The 20,548-nt window shown below is 33.7% G+C and overlaps 3 protein-coding genes across 4 annotated transcripts; 2 read left to right on the forward strand and 1 right to left on the reverse strand.

The window, feature by feature from the left end:
* Nucleotides 1–4,008: 4,008 nt before the first annotated feature.
* Nucleotides 4,009–12,882, forward strand: LOC108467019 (E3 ubiquitin-protein ligase UPL7). Of its 2 annotated transcripts, none has more exons than XM_017767466.2 (15): nt 4,009–4,174; nt 4,313–4,435; nt 4,539–4,779; nt 4,923–5,515; nt 6,202–7,185; nt 7,265–7,599; nt 7,864–8,142; nt 8,251–8,503; nt 9,568–9,738; nt 9,818–9,910; nt 10,052–10,159; nt 10,273–10,389; nt 10,621–10,710; nt 10,848–10,957; nt 12,314–12,882. In XM_017767466.2, exons 1-14 carry the CDS (start codon nt 4,151–4,153, stop codon nt 10,929–10,931), a joined length of 3,495 nt encoding a protein of 1,164 aa, XP_017622955.1. In that variant the 5' UTR covers nt 4,009–4,150; the 3' UTR covers nt 10,932–10,957; nt 12,314–12,882. The 2 variants fall into 2 exon arrangements, with proteins under 2 accessions (XP_017622955.1, XP_017622956.1); XM_017767467.2 differs by having other exon boundaries at nt 12,319–12,882.
* LOC108467021 (GDSL esterase/lipase At5g03820-like) lies at nt 11,714–14,743 on the reverse strand. Its single transcript, XM_017767469.2, has 5 exons — nt 13,492–14,743; nt 13,265–13,395; nt 12,919–13,152; nt 12,328–12,583; nt 11,714–11,928 (listed from the first exon to the last, which is right to left on the reverse strand). The coding sequence occupies exons 1-5, from the start codon at nt 13,733–13,735 to the stop codon at nt 11,735–11,737; spliced, it is 1,059 nt and encodes a 352-aa protein (XP_017622958.1). The 5' UTR covers nt 13,736–14,743; the 3' UTR covers nt 11,714–11,734.
* Nucleotides 14,744–16,813: 2,070 nt separating this feature from the next.
* On the forward strand, nt 16,814–20,134 carry LOC108466517 (peptidyl-prolyl cis-trans isomerase FKBP16-4, chloroplastic-like). Its single transcript, XM_017766882.2, has 10 exons — nt 16,814–16,973; nt 17,106–17,255; nt 17,345–17,400; nt 17,482–17,537; nt 18,028–18,085; nt 18,489–18,563; nt 18,682–18,771; nt 18,862–18,939; nt 19,443–19,483; nt 19,953–20,134. Exons 1-10 carry the CDS (start codon nt 16,895–16,897, stop codon nt 19,978–19,980), a joined length of 711 nt encoding a protein of 236 aa, XP_017622371.1. The 5' UTR covers nt 16,814–16,894; the 3' UTR covers nt 19,981–20,134.
* Nucleotides 20,135–20,548: the final 414 nt, after the last annotated feature.

Genomic DNA, 20,548 nt, shown 5'->3' on the forward strand with positions numbered 1-20,548 from the left:
TGTTTCTCTATAAATGCACTTCATCAAAGTTACATTGTAATTAGCCATCTGCGTATTTGGCAGCTAGAATAGATATTTGATCCTCTACAAACACCATTAAGATATTAACACTTATCCCAGTGCTCTAAGAACCAATATACAGCTGGTTTGTCACAATTTTCACATAAAAGCTTGAAAGTAAGTTGATGTCTACTAGCAAGTTCCAAAAAACAAGAAGCCGAGCTTGCATCTGCATAGGTACGCAGAGTTGTTGTCAAACAGCTTGTCCTATCCTTCAGTGGCCAAACCGGCCTCTTCCCGAAGGCATTCTCTGTTGACCACCACCGTTGCGTTGAAAAGCATTGGTCTGACGTAACAATGCCCTAATCCCCTGCTCCTTCATATTGGCAAACAGTGAGTCCAGTGTTTGAGGCCTCTGCTTTCTAACTACATCTCCTTGCTGCTCCTGCTGTTGTTGCTGCAAAGATAAACAAATTTCTCACTTGGCAGTCGGCATCAATTCAGTATGACGACTGTAACATCATGCTTAGACATTAGACTACTTTGCCGCAAAATTTCCGTTTGTAACCCTCCTTTGCATAGGTGGTACTCCAATCCTGCACACAGAAATGAAAACCATAATTGGATGGATGGCTGAAACTGCATAAAACGATTAGAGAGTTCAAGTCCAACAATAGCTTTAACCCAACAAGCCCAGCAACCAGCAGCAAATCGCCGAGCCTCGAAAATCTTACCATCAGATGAAGACTATATCAGTTTCCAATAAATGCAAAGATAATACAAACTTCAACAACATAATCATGACTCTAAACCCCAATCTGGAAATGCTCTTCTACCTCAAAAACCAGAGAGAAAGCCCTCAAATGCAGTAGCAAAAATGAGGAAAACTGTAAGGGTAAATGCTCCAGACTGTCAAAGAAGCAGTAAACTTCCATTCGAGTAACTTCCCCATCTTGTGAATGAAGTCGACATATACCAAAGATGACACAAAAGGTAGCATTAAGATGTCAAATTTACTCTAAAAGAACAAGATGAAACCAACTTAGTCTTTCAATACTCCCAAACCCAATATTCTTCCTCTTCCTTATTTCTAGCTCAGAGGTTTCAATATGGCACCAGTATGTTTTATCGAATCTTTCTGAAATTATATTGGGTGTTGCTTATAAACAGGTTGACCGTACACCGGTGGAAGCATTCCCAGCTTCTTCAACTGTTCAAGAAGCTGAACATCAGCTGGGAATGATTCCATCGGTGTACGTCAACTTATTTACTCAATATAATTTTAGGTTGATCCGATAAAATATTCAAGGTACCGTCAATAGATTTTAATCTTTGATTATTTTTAGTTTCTTCCAATATCTTATTGATTTCATTTATTTGTTAAAATGCTTTGAAAAGAAAAATAGTTATTTTAATATAAAATTTATGTGCTTGTTGAAATAAATTTATAAAGTAAAATCATGCAATATTGACCTACTAAATTCATGCTCTCTATATTAATTCTCAACAAATATGAACTCATGCAATCTACATTATTTCTCATTATTTCTCAGGAAGTACTGCATTCATTCATTTAGTCACTACTTATTTTTGATAAAATTGTATTTTAGTCAATCTTATTTCTGTACTTATTCAATTTAGTTCTTCATGTTAATTTCATGTCATAAAAATTGGATTATTTTCATTCTTGATCCTTTAACTTACTTATTTTTACAGTTTGACCCTTAGATTTTGAATATTTACACTTAAGCCCAAACTTTTATATATTTACAATTTAGACATTATTTTAAATAAATGTATCATAACATACTTCTTAATTCAAAATTTTCCTTGGTATCACTCAACCTTTTTTTACCATCTTTATATCATTTTCTCACTTTATCGAAAAATCAATTATACATTATTCAATTTAATACATTGTTCAAACAAATTTAACTCTCAATATTTACAAATTTGAAAAATTAGAACTAAATTGACAAATATTTAAAATTTTGAGGGATAAATATTTTTATTTTTAGAATTAAAATTAAAATTACAAATTCTCTAACACTAAGTGCTAAATTTGTTGAATTTTTAAGATTTAGGATAAAATTGATAGAATGTGTAAACATTTGAGAGCTAAATTTATTATTAGACTAATAGAAAAGGATACATTTATGACAACTAACGGTGTAGTCACCAAAATATTTAATTTTGAAAAATTGAGTGATTAAATAAAAAATTAATAATTAAGTGACTAAAATAGAACTAGTTGAATAGTTAGGTCACCATTCTTGTAGTTTACCCAAACAAGGACAAAAGCGTAGAAATCTTGGTTAAAAAGAAAGCTTAAATTCTGTTGATATTACCTATACCGTATAGGTGTGCATGGGCCGGGCCAGGCCGAGTTTGGGCCGGGCCCATAAAATTTTTTGCCTGTTTTCAAGGCCGGGCCAGGTTCGGCCCGAAATATGGGCCTAGAAATTTTTCAAGCCCGGCCAGGGGAAAAAATAGTAGGCCCGAGCCCGGCCCGACCGAGCCATATTAATTTTTTTTCTTTTTTATTAAATAAAAATTTAAAATATAATAAATCAAATACATTTAAAAACATAAAAACATAAAAACATAAAAACAAATATTAAAATAAAAAACAAATAAAAAATGAGACTAAAATAATTCTTAAAATAATACATAAATTAAAAATATAATAAAAAGTAATTATATTAAAATTGAAAAATTGAAACAAATTAGAACTAAATTAAGAACCAATTTATATTAATAACAAAAGTTTTACAATATCAAAATAATATTAAAAACAACAAAAGAGTAAAGTCAAAGTACTAAAGTTACTTAAAATTAAAAATAAAAATAATTTAATATTAAAATCGGGCAAGGCCGGGTAGGGCCCAGGCTAAAAAAATCTTACCCGGGGCCAGACCCGTTTTCTAAACGGGCCTCGTTTTTTGTCCAAACCCATTTTTCAGGCCTATATTTTTACCCAAACCCTCCCATTTTTTGGGCGGGCCTTCGAGTCGGGCCGGGCCGCCCGACCCATGCACACCTCTACCTATACGTATGCTGTGAAGTTAATCCTTGCACTTTATTTTGTTGATTTAAAATTTTTCAGTATTATCAAAAGACTGAAAAAGCAACTATTAAATTAATTAAGTTTTATTATTTCTTGGGGAAAAATTAAAATAACTTTTTAAGAAGGCCGAATGAAATTTTAATTTTTATAGTTAATATTTTTATAATTTTTAAAGAATTAAATCAAATTTTATAATTTTAGGGGGCAAAAGTACAATATCTTTACTAATTTAAAATTTAAAATTTTTTAAAGGGCTTAAATAGTAATTTTCTATTTTAGGGGGACCAGGGCCCCTGCCAGCCCCCTAAATTCGCCTCTGATTATTTTCAAAATTTGATATGATAAATATATTATCATATATATATAATGCAATGTCATCTTATTATTTCAATATATTACTCATAAAAAAAAGCTAGTTATAGATTTAAAGACCGACATTTGTGTTAAGGCTGAAATTTTAAAATTTTAAAATATTAATTATAATAATGATCTACTTGAAGAACATGGACTAAATCAACAACTTTACCCATAATACCAAAGATGTTTGAACTAGACCAGACCAGTCGACTAGGGTCCTAGTCCAAAGAATGGCTTTGAACCAATTAGACCTAAAATCGATACAAACCAATTGAACTAGTTTAAAAAAATAGTTGAATCCATAATTGGATCAGATTTTTAATTTTTAATTTTTAATAATTTTTTAATCAAACTAATTGGATTGGTTGGATAGGTTCGACCACCAATTTGGTCTAAAAAATATTGTACAGGACTAATAACAAAATTTAACCAAACAAATTTAATTGTGGATTAAAATTTGAAAATTAGAAAGAAAAAAATTGACCAATTCAAATTTGAGCAAATTAAAATATAAGGACTAAATTCACAACTTGTGCAGAGTACAGGGACTAAATATGCAAATTTAACAAAAAAAAAAAGACAAGAACCAAAATAGAATCTAACCGTCCAAGACAAAATTCGATTTTTTGTTGGCAGTTGACAAAAAAACTGACAAAAATTAAGGGAAAAAAAAAACAAAAATATTTTAGCTTCGATTAGCTTCCTTTGGATAATCATCTCTCAGTGATGGAGGAACCTCGAAAACAACAGGTTAGGGGCCTTTCGCTTGATCTATCAATTCGATTAGGGCTTTCTAATGATTCAGATTTACAATTAAAATCTTTGTATTTTCTTCTTTTCTGACTTCATTAAATGTTAAAATCCTCGATTGGGTTATCCCAAATTCAGGTATCGTTGAGAGGAGCAAGCGCAAGAGAAATATCAAGAGATGCGCTGCTTGAGAAAGTTTCTCAAGAAAGAGAGCATCGCAATTATGCAAGAAAAGCTGCCTCTGCTTCAATCTTTATCCAGGTTTACTTTTCACAATGTTTCTGTGTGTTTTTTCTTCAATTAAGTTGTGTTGTATTAAAATTTCTCTGGTTTTTTTTTTTTAAATTTATATATGTATTTGTAGAAAGTTTGGAGAAGCTATGGTGAGACAAGGAAAGTGGCTATGAGATTTCAAGAAGAATGGGAAAGTTTGGTGAAGTATCAAGCTGGAATTATGACTGGGGAATTGATTTCCAGCAGTGTTTTAAGGCCTTTTATTTTCTTCATTACACGTTTATCCATTCGACAACGAAAGATTCTTGCCAGAGAATTAAAATGTATGCAGACTTGCTTTGGGATTCTCTTGGAAAGCATAAATTCAACTGGTATGCTAATACTTTAAATCGAATTCAATTATCCATTGCTCCTAGGAAATGTGCTGCTGTGTATTAGATGTAGGACCTCCTTTTCTTTTTATCTTGGCTAGGTTAATAGACAGTTTGTATTGATTTCCTTGTTTGCTGGATAGATTCAAGGAAGAATATTTGCTCCCTGATTGTTGGCACGACTGAACAGAGAAGAACATCCATGTACCAAATGCGAAAGCTGATTTCACTCTGCTCGTTCATTCTCTCTGAGTGTGATACGTCTCATGCAGGAAGTCAAGATATTGTTGTTCTGACATCTCTTGCATTGCGTTTTGTTGTTGTCTTAACTGATCTGAAAAGTTGGAAGATTGTTAATGATGAGAATATTGGGGATGCAGATGCTGCAGTGAAGAACTTTGTTAGATTTATTGGTAGTTGTAGAAGTGGTCTTTATGCATCTCTGAGAAGATATATAAGCAGATTGGATGCTTCTTCTTCTGCTAAAGTGAAAAGTATTGTCCAAACTGATGACAAATTCTTGATCAGTGCAAGTGCAATTACTATAGCTATTCGCCCATTTAGTCTGACAACCTTTAACGCAGCTGATTGTATTAAGTTTGATGTGCATTCTGCTGCTGAGCAGTACTGTTTGTACTTACTCACAATTCCTTGGCTTACTCAACGTGTACCAGCTGTTCTTCTACCTGCTTTAAAGCACAAGTCTACTCTTTTACCATGTTTGCAACTTTTACTGGTAATACCCTATTAAATCCCAATCTCCCTGTATCCTCTTTCTCATGCATTTTCAAGATTTTTGCTTTGCAATCATGCATATGACCATTATTCATGCTAACTTACATTCATACTATCCAAGCATCTGATGCTATTTCTTTTCTTTTTGTTTCTCAGTCATCATTACTTGTCTTTGTTGGCAGTTATATCATTTTTTTTCTATGATTCAATTCAGTTCATATATAGCCTACTTTTATTGTTACTCAATATAGTACTCCTTTAAAAGGCCATGTACCGGCTTCCTATATGGCAAGCTGAAATCAATGAAGCCATAGCTAGCATTAGTCTTATTAGTTAAAATAGAGACTAATAGATGTACCCTGGGGCTGGCTGCGGTTATTTTCACTAATTATTGCATCTTTTGGAAGTTCTATGCAAATGTGCAAAGTGCTACTAACTTGGTTCGTTTTGTATTCAAATGAAAGCATAGATTTGCTTTTATTGTCTCTAGAATATCATATTTTATAGTATGTGGCTTTCATATAAATCTGTTACTTGTATACTAGGTTGCCTTTTTCATTTATGCTCTTTTACTATTAATCCTTCAATTCATGTTGAAAAACCCTAAGCTTCAAATTGTTTTACTTATTAGACAACTCTATGATTTGAGGCATGTGGAACTGATCAAACTATGGCAGGTGATGACAGACTTCAAAAGATAAAATTGTCAGAATGATGTCAGACATTGATCAGTTTAGCATGGACTGTTCTCTGAATGCAGTTCCACCAATTGGTTGGGCTCTTGTGAACATTATAGGCCTAGCTGCTGGGAGTGAGAATGACTTTACGCATTCTGGAGCCTTAAATCAAGGTCTCGAATATGCAACCTATGTCCATGTTGTAACCATTCTTGCAGACAACTTATTGTCATGGCTTCATGATGCTGGGTGGAACGAAAAGGGGAATCAGAATCTTGAAGGCAATGATGGAGCTTATGAACCACCTGTCAGTATGCAGGAGAACAAGACAACATGTGGGTCCTTAAAGACATCCTTTATTGACCTATTTAGACCTGTTTGTCAGCAATGGCATCTTAAAAAGCTTTTGGAAAAATCAACAACATATGCTTATACAGATGAGAGTAAGACCAAGATCCTACCTCCAAACAACTTAGAATCTCTGGAGAACTTGAGATTGCTTGATATTGCATATTTTTACTCATACATGCTTAGGATATTTGCGGCATTCAATCCCATGATTGGACCGTTGCCTATTCTCAATATGCTATCTTTCACTCCTGGATTTCTTGGCAACATTTGGGGAGTGCTAGAAAGTTCCATTTTCCTAGGAAATAGTCACACCATTGGAGATGCTAATTATGCCAGAAGCAAAGTTTCAGGGAAGAAAAAAGGAGTTGATAAAAAACTAAAACAGGCCAGTAATGACGGAGTCAGTAAATGGGCTAATGTATTGCAGAAGTTAACTGGCAAATCACAAGTAGAGGTTGATTTTTCAGATCCAGCTGATGATCATCAGGTTGATGAGGATGCTTCTGATGTTTGGGACGTAGAGCCTTTGAGGCGTGGTCCTCAAGGTATTTCAAAAGATATGTCATGTCTGCTTCATCTGTTCTGTGCCACTTATTCTCATCTGCTGTTAGTTCTTGATGACATAGAGTTTTATGAGAAACAGGTAAACTGATTATTTAGTTATCTCTCTGTTTTCTATCTTTGTCTCTGTTGTTTATTGGAGTATTTTGTGCATGATTTAGGTTCCATTCACACTGGAGCAACAACAAAGAATTGCTTCAATGCTCAATACACTGGTCTATAATGGCCTGTCTTCTAGCGTGGGCCAACAAAATGCTTCCCTTATGGATTCTGCCATCAGATGCTTGCATCTAATATATGAAAGGGATTGCAGGCACCAGTTCTGCCCCCCTGCTTTGTGGCTTTCACCAGCTAGAAGGAGCCGACCTCCCATTGCAGTAGCTGCTAGAACTCATGAAGTTGTATCAGCTAATATCAGATCAGAGGATGCTGTAGTTGTTCACAGCACGGGTTCTGTAATCACCAGTATGCCACATGTATTTCCATTTCAAGAAAGGTATTAAATCTTAAGAAATTTAATTGCTATACCATGTAATTTAGGTCTGCACTTTTAATTCACCCTGTTCACCAGAATTTCATCTAACGCAAAGTCAATGGTTCATATTTTGAATGTGCTCATAATATTGTTGTGTTCAAATGAGAAATTATATCTGACATATATTAGATGATCATTAAATCCTCCTATTACTAGATATAGAATGGCCTAATTTATTTGATCGAGCCAAAGTCTTTTGGTTGACATAGTTTGTATCTTTGGCAGGGTTCAAATGTTTAGGGAGTTTATCAGCATGGATAAAGTCTCTCGGAGAATGGCTGGTGAAGTAGCTGGACCTGGTTCCCGATCAATTGAGATAGTAATTCGTCGAGGTCATGTCATTGAAGATGGCTTTCGACAATTAAATTCACTTGGCTCAAGGTTGAAGTCATCAATTCATGTTTCTTTTGTTAGTGAATGTGGCCTCCCAGAGGCTGGTCTGGATTATGGTGGATTATCTAAAGAATTTTTAACTGATATATCTAAAGCAGCTTTTGCTCCTGAGTAAGTTGTACTGGTTTTTATGCTGAAAAAGTTGTTTTATTATTCTTCTTTTTTTAACTTAAAGTTAATTTATTTTTTCTAAAGTTAATTTATTTTTTCTATCTAAAGGTATGGATTATTTTCCCAAACATCAACTTCAGACAGACTTCTAATACCTAATGCAGCTGCAAGATTTCTAGAGAATGGTATTCAGATGATTGAGTTCCTTGGAAGGGTTGTTGGTAAAGCACTTTATGAAGGAATCTTACTAGATTACTCTTTTTCACATGTTTTTGTGCAAAAGCTGTTAGGCCGATATAGCTTTCTTGATGAACTGTCAACACTTGATCCTGAGCTCTACCGGAACCTTATGTATGTCAAGGTTAGCCCTCATGAAGATCATGCGTGTTATCAATTTGATCTTTATTCCTTTTTGAAGACGACTCTCCTAGTATGGCTAAATTATTTTTTGACTAGACAAATAGCTTTATAGTTGTAGTTCGTATGCCACTTGATGTTTTTGTTGCATTTCGAAGGGTTAATAGAAATGATTTTTCTGGGTGACAAGCCTGCTTTGCATATTGAGCTCATTGTTGGGCAAGAATTAGCAAGATACTGCTATGGGAAGGTAATGAGGTGGGATATGTGTTTAATCTGCAAGTGACTCCTGTAAGTGATAGGATGAAGTATATAATGTCTGCATTTTTCATCTATTTGATCAAGTCAACAAGGACTGAAACCAAGGCATGAACTTCCTGTAGCTTGCTTCCTGGATTGTTGATGATATTTACTTATTATCTTTTTTGGAGGACAAAATTTTTTATTTTCTTTCTGTGCTTGTTATAACATGGATTCTCCAGAAACTACGGGGAGAAGGACAATGGGAGAAGAATATTTTAAGCTTCACCAATCATTTGATCAACAGTGAACATAGAGAATGACAAAGAGACTAAAGGAGAAACAATAGACTTTTTAAGATGGAAAGGCAAGAAGGCGTTATATATTCAAAAGGGGGAAAAAGAAAAAACTAAAAGAGAATGTGATGTTTATATGTTCTCTGTGCAGTATTTCTCCATCTATATGGTTACATATCCAGGCTCAACTTGTTGATGGTTTCAAATAGAAAGTTTTGCCAATCTTTCTGCTCATTGCGATTGCTTAAATATTCCTCAAGGGAGAAAAGACTGCAAAACCTATATTCCATCTTATGGATCCTACATTCCATTTTTTCCTACATCACTTTTCTAGGATATTGGAAGTATTACCCCCTTTGCATAATGATCTAAATTCTTTTAGACTAAGGATCTAGTATTTGCTTGCCTTGTCTGCTTTAATGTAACACATTTATTTATTTTTTCCCGTACACAAAGGTCCTAATGTTTGAGATCTATGCATGTAAAGGAAAATCTTACAACTTTTTAATCTTGTTGAATACTTTAACTGCAGCACTATGAAGGTAATGTCGAGGATCTCTGTCTAGACTTCACAGTTACTGAGGAATCTTTTGGTAAACGGCATGTTATTGAGCTTAAACCTGGTGGCAAGGATGTTTGTGTGACTAATGCGAATAAGATGCAGTATGTTCATGCAATGGCATTTTACAAACTCAACCGACAGGTCTATCTTTATTTATTTCATAAATATTATAGAAATATATCTATGCATCTATTAACTTGTTTTCAATGTTGGATTGCAGATGCTTCCCTTTTCAAATGCATTTTATAGGGGGTTAACTGATCTTATATCTCCATCTTGGTTGAAGTTATTTAATGCAAGTGAATTTAATCAGGTATACTCCTGATGCTTTTTTGTGGAGTCATACTTGTGAATAGTATTAATTACTGATGGGCTGACTAGTTTTCTTTTTGTCACTTACTGATAGGCTGACTAATAGTACACAATGCTGACCCACATTACTGCCTGTATGCAGTTGCTTTCTGGTGGAGACCATGATATTGATGTTGATGACTTAAAAAATAATACACGGTATACTGGTGGCTATTCTGAGGGAAGTCGAACTGTTAAACTTTTCTGGGAGGTATTAGCATAATGGAAGTTTAATTGATTTTTCTCATGTTTGACTTAGTTCCTCAAATGTTTTAATCATGTAAACTGCTGCATGAATACAGTTCTGTTTTAAATTTCATTTAGGTTATGAATGTTTTTGAGCCCAAAGAACGTTGTATGCTGCTAAAATTTGTGACCAGCTGTTCGCGAGCTCCTTTACTGGGGTTCAAATACTTGCAGCCGGCTTTCACAATTCATAAGGTACGCTGTTATATCTGTTAAAAGTTTTCCCAGTTTCTACTTAATTAATTTAGTGAACTAGATTACAACAAACAAAAAACAAAAGGAAGAAATTTCCCAAGATTTAAAAGAAAAATCTATTGTAAAGGGCAGGGTTGAACGATAATTGTAAATGGAGAAAGGGGTACACGACTATCCTAAAATATCATCTACAACTGAAACTAAGTCAGGAATCTTCTTGATCTTGTATAGGTTGCAAGTGATGCTCCTCTTTGGGCTGCAATCGGAGGTTCAGATGTGGAGCGACTTCCATCAGCTTCTACATGCTATAACACTCTCAAGGTACAATAATAGGGGATGGATGCTCTCCAGTTTAATAATTACTATGTTAAAAGGCACCATAACAACATCAAACTTTAACACAAGTGATTTTTTATCATCACATATCTGTGTTTTCTTGCTCTATTGGATGGTTACAGCTTCCAACATACAAGCGGTCAAGTACTCTGAAAGCAAAGCTTCGTTATGCAATTAATTCTAATGCTGGATTTGAACTTTCTTAAGGACCTGAGATTTTTAACTGGCGCAGGTGAACTTCCTTATTATCTATATTCATTTCTATCTACCGCAAGGATTTTAAGATATTAAAAATTTTATGTATTTCCGTGCTAAAGGTCTAGTGTCTTTCAAGTTTTAATTGACATATAGTTTATTTATGGTTAGTGTCTTTCAAGTTTTAATTGACATATAGTTTATTTATGGTTAACATTGGAGACTGTTCGGATAAACAGAGAATTGTTATAGGAATGGAAGAATTGATTAAATAGAAAATGAAGCCTACTAGTGGAAGACCTTATCTTGAGCATAATTAAATGATTTCATTATTCACAAATTTTGATTATGTAGGAATATGTGATAGATGTGAATCCCAAAGTTTCATGCTAAATAGGGCAGAGTATGCTATAGATTTGAATCCCAAAGTTATATGCTAGTCAGTGAGAGTAGTTTACATATCTTTCGCAATGCTTACACTATCATATGTCTATATTGTATAACAGCCTGCATTTGTTGGCATGCTTGAAGAAAGCTATAACTAAATTATTCACAAAGCAACCATATCCATTTTTTTTGAGGCAAGGATCAATAAATTAACTTCCTTGGCAGAAATGCTGCGATATACCCCTGCTAAAAGCATAAATAAGGAGTTTTTACATGTGAAAATATCCTGTTAAAACAGTCATACCAACGTAGTACATATTTTAGACTTAGAGTAATGTCAATATCCTCCATATGAGAAGATTACAGGAACAGGTAATAGTGTTTTCCTTTTTCTTTTTTTCTTTTACCCCCTTCCTATGACATAGCTTCAAGATATGAGGGGCACTCCCTGTGCTAGCAAATCGCCTGCCAAGACCTGGTTAGCTGCTTCGGAGGGATGGAATCCATCCCAAAATACATATGATGTAGCATTGGAGCATGTCCCTAGGGCCCTGGAATTGCAAAGCAAGGAGGTCTCTAGTGTACCTGTTCCACAGCAAGCTCTTCTTGACTCAAAGAAACCTGCAACAATAATAACACCAAATTCACAGGGAAACAGTATATTAATGAATAATGAGTCACTTCATTCAACTGCCAAATCATGCATGATGGAGCCTTGAATAAAACAATGGAAGGATACACATCATTGTGAAGTTGATATACATGACTAGATAATAACCCAAAATTTTACTAGTGTCATGTTACTATTATTAGTAAAACTTTATCTTATAATACCAGGTTTTCCTTGGTTAAAGAATGAAATTTGGTTCGGAAAATCTGATCTTGTTGATTCAGTTCACTTCAAGTTTGACAGCGGAGTATATTTCACTACGGAAACTTTACCTTTTAATTTTTCCTACTCATACGGAAGGTTGATTCATTGTATTGACTAACTACTCTATTGCAGAATAGGTGGTTTACCATTATCACTGGGCGTTGTAACCATGTCCAAGAGAGGCTGGTATATGTCGAAGACCACTAGTTTGAGACCAGGCAACCTGTCCTGTAGGCTTAGTGACGTGCTGTTCAGTTTATTGTTGAAGGCAATGGCATCTTGGTTTAACCTTGCAACACACTGATTACTTCCTGCACCAAATAGGGTGATGGCTGCAGGTAAACAACCTGTTGGTGGTAAGGTTGTCACTCCAATCCTCCTTGCTCCCAGTCCATACAGATTCTGTTTCAATCGTAAAACAGTTGTGTGCTTTAAAAATACCAGTATGTAAGGAGCTCGCTTCTCTCTTTTTCTTCTGTTTTCAATAAATGTTGTTTTGAGCTTCCATACAAAAATTCTTTTTTTTTTTTTTAACAGTTCACAAGTATATTATTTCTTGTACAATGGTGTCTACTTTCCAGAAGGGTTAGATATACATACAAACATGATTCAGGACAGACATGAATTTCTCATGTAAATGGTCCAGATATTATATATGTTAAAAGTTGTGTGATCCTCGTAAGCATTTCCAGAAAATATAATAGCCCCTATAAGTAAATACAAATGCTAAATGATACCTGAATGAAAGTAGTATAGGATCTTATGAGAATATCAGAGAACTGATCGGGTGTATAGATTCTGTTAACTAGAGGATTGATGTAGTAGTTCTGAATATAATCACTGCTTCCTGCACTCAAAAGATGTATGGCACCAGAGACTATGTTGCTGGCTCCATCGTTTCCTGCCATGTTCACCAGTTTCGCTTGGTACTCCCTGTAGTAGTTTAACTGCTGGGTCAATGTTATGGCACGCTACAAAAACCAATAAATCAGTTCATCTTGTTAGATAATCAGGCTTCAGAGTCAAAGAGCATAGAGAGAAAAAGAGGGTGAATTGAGGGGTTAGGGATTTTAATTGTTTTACATATAGGTTTGCAGTACTGTCATATAAACCAGAGGCAGCTGAAGCAAAATTGGCTCCAGTCAGGAGAGCATTTCCTATGGCATCTCGACTAAGGTAAGCCGGTGGGTATGAAGTAAACCCAAGGTACTCAGCTGTGCATGCAAGAATGAAAAAGCTCCATGAGAGAAGAAGGTGAAGGAACCTAAATTAATGAGAAAAAAAGGTATGGGTTCTCAAGGAAATATTACCAGTGAAATCTGTAGCAAGTTTTCCATTGCAGAATCTTCCAGTTGGCCTGTGAGTAACAAAATCTCTTCCATATGGTGGAAAGTTTGATTTGATAAGTGTGTTGAGATTGTTGTTATTCCCCACATCAACAACCGAGTCCCCAAAGATGATGAGTGCAGGAACAAGGGGATCTCCATGAGCCACTGAAGAAACCGAAACCAGCACAAGAACCAAGGTAGCCAAAAACTCACTTGAAGCTCTCATTTTCTTTTTCTCTTTGACTTAACTGTAAACCTCACAATGCATGTATACTAGAGAAAGAGAGAGAGGTGTAAAAGAGAAGTGAATGGGGTGAAAGCAGGGGCAGGTGTAGGAGAATTTAAGGAGAAAAAGCCATAGGTGAAAGTTATGGTCAAACTGAAACAAATGTCTTTAAGAGAATGGTTCCATTAGAGGTGCTTATTTCTAGGAGAAAGAGGCATGTTTTAGCAGTCCATAAAGCCCATAAGTTCAGCCATTAGGCTTACAAAAACAAAATGACAATCATTTTGTCTGCGTTCTAAACTTTTTTTCTTTAGGTGACATTAGAATCAGTTAAAAAGTTCTATTTACTTTTTCGAAAAAGAGTTTTGGTCGTTGCCCCTTCGGTGTGCATCCACACATCTTGCATAACGTTCAAGAGTTGGCGTGTCTTCAACAAATTTTGCCATTTTTGTTCAACTAGCATGATCACTTCAGCCATCCCAAACAAATCAATTTGTTTCTTGAAGTACTCTGTGTCTCGCACTTATATCCGTAGTATATCCTGATTCCAAAGACCCCAAATACATGAAGTCCTCTGTGTCTCACACTTGTATCCGAGTATATCCTGATTCCAAGGACTCCAAATACCTGAAAAATCTTATGCATTACATGTCTGACATTTTCACCCAAGTTCGATTAACATAGCATAGAGGTTGACCTAATTGGTTAAAATCCTTTTGAGTTGGACTACAACGTAAAGGGATAGTCTTTCTCTTTATCTCCTTTTACCTATATTTTTAGTGTCAAAATTAGGTCAAAAAATCTTAATCTTTCTTTGCATTTAAAGGCATGTTTTTCATCAATATTGCACATTAGCCTAAACAAACCACATTAAATATGAATCCTTTCTTTTAAGAAGGATCGTTTTGAAGTGAGGGTTACTATTATCCCAAATAGTGAGGTCACTTCACTAGGGTTTATCTTTGCTTCTTTTCTTTGATGTACATATAAGGGATAAATCAACATTTAGCCTTTGAACTTGATAGTAATTCCTAATTTGGTCCTTGAATTTTTTTGGGTTCACATCAATTTTTGAGTTTGATAACTTTTTCCATTTTTAATTTCATATGATGATACTTTAATATTATGTCATGTTATCAACTTTTATATAAAAAATTGAAGTGATGATGAAGTACATTCTTAAAACGTCATAGTCGTAGTCATTACATGAATCAAAATTAAATTTTTTTGTCAAATTCAATAATTAACGTGAAAAAAAAGTTTACAAAATTAACAAATTGAGAGGCTAAACACACCCATAAAAAATTGCAGAATATATGCCTTGGCTTTACCCCTATTTGTTTCTGGACACGTATTATGGACTATATTCATCATATTCCTCCTTTAAAGGAATATGGAGTTGGTTAGCTCAAGAAAGGAAATAATGAGTTGGATATGATAAAGCACAAAAAGGAGGTGAGTATGGTGTAGGAGTTTGAACTTTGAGATGTGTTTGGATACTTAAATTAATATTTAAACTGAAATTTTTTTGAAATAGAAACATTAAATAACATGTTAAGTAATTTAATAACCGGAGATTTTATGAGACTTTTGTCTTTATTAAATTTGGAGTCAAACGAGGTTCTTTTAATGTCTTTTTTTTCATCTACAATACTTTATTTAAAACACGTTGAACTTTTTATTACTTGACCCAATATAAATTTCTCTTTTTCTTTTTGTTTATATAAATTTTATCCACTCTCACTTGACACATAAAAAAAGATTATTCAATTCAATCGCTAAAGAATAACCTCAATAATAATAATAGCATTAAATAATGAAGAGTAGCTAAGAGTGTCTGCAACAATGAAGCAAGCATGCAGGCACAAGCATTCAAGGTCCACAATCCCATTGTTTAAATGCTTCAAGTTCAATCAACAGTGAATGCCTTTTTTTTAAGGGTGAATGTATTTGAGAGGTCCCTCTATTATAGAGACTTAATCGAATTAGTCCTTTACCATTAAATGAAATAATTTAGTTCTTTTACTATTAAAAAGAATTAAATAATGGCAAATTAAAATATATTTAACATTTTCTGTATAAAAAATCATTTACTATTTAATAGATTTAATATTTTTAAAGTTTTATGGTTTTATAAATGAAATCTTTTATTTGGAATTGAACGCAATTGAAAAAAAAAATTCAAGACATTTTTTATACCGTAAATATTAACTCAGTTACAGTTCGAACTTATTTAATTTATTTTAAAAGTATATATACTAAATTAATCCATTTAATAATAGCGAGACTAATGTGATCCAATTCCTACAATACAGGGACCTCCCAAGTACTTTTAAGTCTTTTAACCCTTTTTCCCTTCAAACAAAGAATCCATATTTGGACCTATTTGTCCATTCACTCTCTTCAATGCTCTTGACAAATGTGGATCAAAGGGTGTCCTGGGGCAAAATTACAACTTGTAAATGAATATGAACAAATCCAAAAAGATAAGAGTTGGTTTTAAAATAGAACAGCAAATGCAATTGAATTAAGTGAGCTCTCATTAGGTGCTAGTAATTAAATTAAGTTAGCCCCCAAATCCCAAAAATTGATTTTTTTTTTAAATTGTCCATTTTAATCCCAGTATTTTTTTTTTTAATTTTGAAACTTTAGTCTTGATCTAAATAATAACAATTAAATTCGTTCAATTAAATTCAATTACTAGTCTTGTATTGTGCATACAATTGTAGATTTAGTTCATATTTTTTAATCGAATCATTCCAAGTAACACAAATAATATTTTTAATCTATTAACAGGAATTTTAGTGAATAATATGTGGAAATAACAAACTGACATACATTATACATATGATAATATGTTTGCCACATCAGATTTTGGAAATAGCAGAACTTAATTGTTTGACAAGGACTGAAATATGAAAATTTGAAAGTACTTAACTAAAAATTATCAAATTAAAGTATAAGAATTAAATACACAACTTTCATAAAGTAGAAGGACTAATAGCAGAATTTAACACAAAAAAACTTCTTCTTCTTTTTTTTTTTTCTGGTACAGAGGAATCCTTTAAATATGTGGATGATATTAACCATGTTATCTTCTCTTCTTTCATAAGCAAATGGAAAAAATTCCAATGACTTTCACTTCTTAAAACTGTGTCAATGGAGCTCTCCCTCTTCTCTTACCATCAAAACAGCTTCAGTCTCCTCCACAAACCTTTCTTCTCACTTCCCATTTCGGGTAAATAAAAACATATCCATATCTCTTTTATTCATTTGCATTAGTATCTACGTGACTATGTTACTCGAAATCGAGTGCGATATTTGTTTATGTATTTTTATAATGCAATGAAACCATTTGTTTGAATCTCAGGGAAGAGAGTACCAAAGAGAGATCCATTTCTGTTGCAATGTCACTGCACATTGTCATCATCTTCTAATGATGATGATAATATAAAACCAGCAATTGTGTCTTTGCAGCATGAGGGAAGACGGGTAGTGCTTGGTTCTCTTCTCACAGCTGGTTAGTGCTTTAACATCAGTCCCACTTAATAATGGGTAATTAGTGATGTGTCTCATGTTCTGATAAACTTTGTTTCATGACTGATTCAGCTGCTGCAATGTATATCTCTGATGTGGCTGAGGCAGCTAGTACAAGTAGAAGAGCTGTAAATATAATCCCATTGTCAAGCTTTATTTTATCCTTTTCTTTGGTATAATTTGTTCGCTATATGTTTGATTTTTTGCAGCTTAGGGGAGCTAAAATACCTGAGACTGAATTCACAACTCTTCCCAATGGGCTCAAGTTAGTAAATTTTCACCCCCTTTCCATTAATTCTAAATTTCTCATCTTATACCTGGAAAAATGTATGTTATTTTCAAGATATTAATACGGGTGAAAGTACCATGGAGGCCCCTCTACTAAGAGTCATATTGTATTTTGTCCCCTCTACTAAAAAAATTGGCAAATTCATCGCTGTACTTGCGATCAAGGGGGAAACCGATCATTCCGTTAAAATTTCCATCCATTTTTACTGCAAATTTTTAATTAAAAAAAACCAATTTTCTCTTTGATCTAAGGCAAATGGATTGATTTGCCCATTTTTTAAGTGAAAGGGGTAAAATGCAATATGACTTCTAGTACAAGGGCCTCTATGGTACTTTATCTATTAATGTGGGAAAACTACATTGAAATGGTCCTCATATATGCAATGCAAACGACATAATCTATAAAAAAAGAAGTGATTTCTTATGGCAGTGCTTATACAATTTTCGACATCCACAATCTTCTCCAGGTACTATGATTTGAAGGTCGGCAGTGGACTTAAAGCTGTTAAGGGATCTCGGGTTGCAGTACGGTTGTGAACTTGTTAGATTTCATTAAAGCTCTATCATATATGTACTTTTTATGATTTACTTTTATCTTACATTCTACCAAAATGAGGAATTTAGCCGATTATTATTAAAATTTGGGAAAACTTTCACTATGTCATAGAGCCATGTTTCGAAGACCGATTATCTAATGTCAGCGATGACAATCCGACACCGTTGTGATATTAATTAGTGTTCACTGAAAGCTGAAGTGATTGAATGGAACTGAAGGAGAAAATCTCTAACATAATTAAGCCTGTTCTGCCTTAATGATCTATGCTCATATGAAGTTTCATGTCACCCTCTGATAAATCCTGTAATTGTTCAATTGTTGCGTTTGTTTTTTGCGGTAAGTTTGAAGCGGTATGGTTGGTTATTTTCGTAGGTTCACTATGTTGCAAAATGGAGAGGCGTCACGTTTATGACTAGCAGACAAGGACTTGGTGTCGGAGGTGGGACGGTAAGACCGACATGTTCTGTAGGCAGTTTTCGTGCTGTATAACTATAACCGCCATTGCTATTTATCTACTGTAATGACATCTTTGGCAATAGTGATATGCTTGAATTCATGCATGCAGCCTTATGGTTTTGATATTGGCCAATCTGAAAGGGGAAATGTGCTTAAGGGACTGGATCTCGGTGTTGAAGGAATGCGGGTCGGAGGCCAGGTGAAGATCATACATACATACATACACGCACACACAACATGCATGCATACATACAGTTCCTTGGTGTTTAACAAATGGTTTTGTTTACAGAGACTGCTGATAGTTCCTCCTGAGCTAGCATATGGGAAAAAGGGAGTACAAGAAATCCCTCCAAATGCAACAATTGAGGTAACAATCATCCTTTAAAATTGGACATATAATGTTATGATACCAATCACTTGTGATCAATGGCATGGGCAAATAGTTGCAATTTTTTTCTCTTAACAGTCATCCTTTAAAACTTGGATTGTACTGATATTTGGTCAATTTGTTGGTTTCTAGTAAACAACTGTTAAGCTCCTTCTAATGCCTGATAGTCTTTTATCAATTCGTTGCTCGGACTCTTCATTTTTTTTAAAGTTAAATGCTTTGAGATTAAATAGTGTTATTCACATATAAACCAAACCTTTCAAAATGATTATTAAATAAGGATTATACGTTTTTGAATATGCTTAAATAAGAGCTTTTCAAATACCCTATATCATATTTTAAATTATGTATTTATTTCGTCTTTTCTTTTCCAGTAACTACTAACTCTCCAAACACGTCGACATTTTTGCTTAATCTCATCAATTATTAGTGCATTTCCTGAACTCATTTTTCTGCACATTAACTATTTGTATAACATGCAGTTGGATGTTGAGTTATTGTCCATCAAACAAAGCCCATTTGGGTAAGTAATTAAGCAAAAGCTTATACTTTGAACTATGCATAGTAATCAATGATAAAAGTACCGTAGAGTCCTTGTATTAAGAGTTAAATTATATTTTATTCCTTCTACTTATAAAATTGACAAATTAGTCCTTATACGTTAAATCAAAAACTAAATCGGTCTCTTCTATTAAAAATTTCATCCATTTCTACTATTTAAAATTGCTCCCTGTATGTGAACATATTTTTTGTTATTTTGATAGTTACGTTAATTTTATTAGAAAAATGGATGAATATTTTAACAGAAATGACCGATAATGTACTAGGACTAATTTTCACATTTTTAAATATAACGACCAAAATATAATCTAGCTCTTAATATAAAATCACTATAATACTTTTACCAAAAAAAAAAAAACTTTTCTAGCATACCATAAGTATTTAAATAGTCCCAGCAATTTGATTAACCCACTAATTTATTTGTGGTGCAGAACTCCTGTAAAAGTTATTGAGGGTTGATTCACAATTTGGATTAATTGAGACGCAAACTGGGCAAAATTTTTACATGTATATTATTATTATTTTTTTTTTTTTTTGTATTTTGTTCTCTTGTAATCTTTCTCGATTTGATATACTACTGAGAAAAAAATTTAATTATTATTATTTTTTTAAAGTGTTTGATATCCACAATGAATTATCTACAATGAATTTTCACTTTAATTCAAAATTTTCAAAAAAAAAAAAATTCAGATAACATAAATTAATAGTACTTAACATTTTAGTACACTCTAATCCCCTGTTTGCATTTTTTGACTGAACAAGCAAGGAAAGAATGAAAAATATGAACATTTTTTTTTTTTGTATCACCAAAAAGACCAGACACAAAACAATGAGTTTTACAAGATTGACTTGCAAACTTAGACATCAATTGCCTATTTCTACATCTCTGACCAAACCAAACCCGAAACAGCAACCGTGAAAAGAGAAACGAGCACCATTTTTCCGCACCCCGAATCCGGTTGAGAGGTAATATACAGATTTAGCTATCCGTAAGAGGATAAGACGTCCCGGTCGGTCCACAAGCAAT

Source organism: Gossypium arboreum, chromosome 2, assembly GCF_025698485.1.
Source record: "Gossypium arboreum isolate Shixiya-1 chromosome 2, ASM2569848v2, whole genome shotgun sequence".
Lineage (NCBI taxonomy): Eukaryota > Viridiplantae > Streptophyta > Magnoliopsida > Malvales > Malvaceae > Gossypium > Gossypium arboreum.

Coding starts and splice junctions, on each gene's coding strand:
- LOC108467019 (XM_017767466.2), top strand. CDS start 4,151: ATGGAGGAACCTCGAAAACAACAG. Junction 7,600..7,863: donor GTATTTCCATTTCAAGAAAG/GTATTAAATCTT, acceptor TATCTTTGGCAG/GGTTCAAATGTTTAGGGAGT. Junction 9,739..9,817: donor TTTACAAACTCAACCGACAG/GTCTATCTTTAT, acceptor GTTGGATTGCAG/ATGCTTCCCTTTTCAAATGC.
- LOC108467021 (XM_017767469.2), bottom strand. CDS start 13,735: ATGAGAGCTTCAAGTGAGTTTTTGGCTACCTTGGTTCTTGTGCTGGTT. Junction 13,153..13,264: donor ACAGTACTGCAAACCTATAT/GTAAAACAATTA, acceptor TGGTTTTTGTAG/CGTGCCATAACATTGACCCA. Junction 12,584..12,918: donor CCTATACTACTTTCATTCAG/GTATCATTTAGC, acceptor CGATTGAAACAG/AATCTGTATGGACTGGGAGC.
- LOC108466517 (XM_017766882.2), top strand. CDS start 16,895: ATGGAGCTCTCCCTCTTCTCTTACCATCAAAACAGCTTCAGTCTCCTC. Junction 16,974..17,105: donor CTTCTCACTTCCCATTTCGG/GTAAATAAAAAC, acceptor TTTGAATCTCAG/GGAAGAGAGTACCAAAGAGA. Junction 19,484..19,952: donor ATCAAACAAAGCCCATTTGG/GTAAGTAATTAA, acceptor TTTGTGGTGCAG/AACTCCTGTAAAAGTTATTG.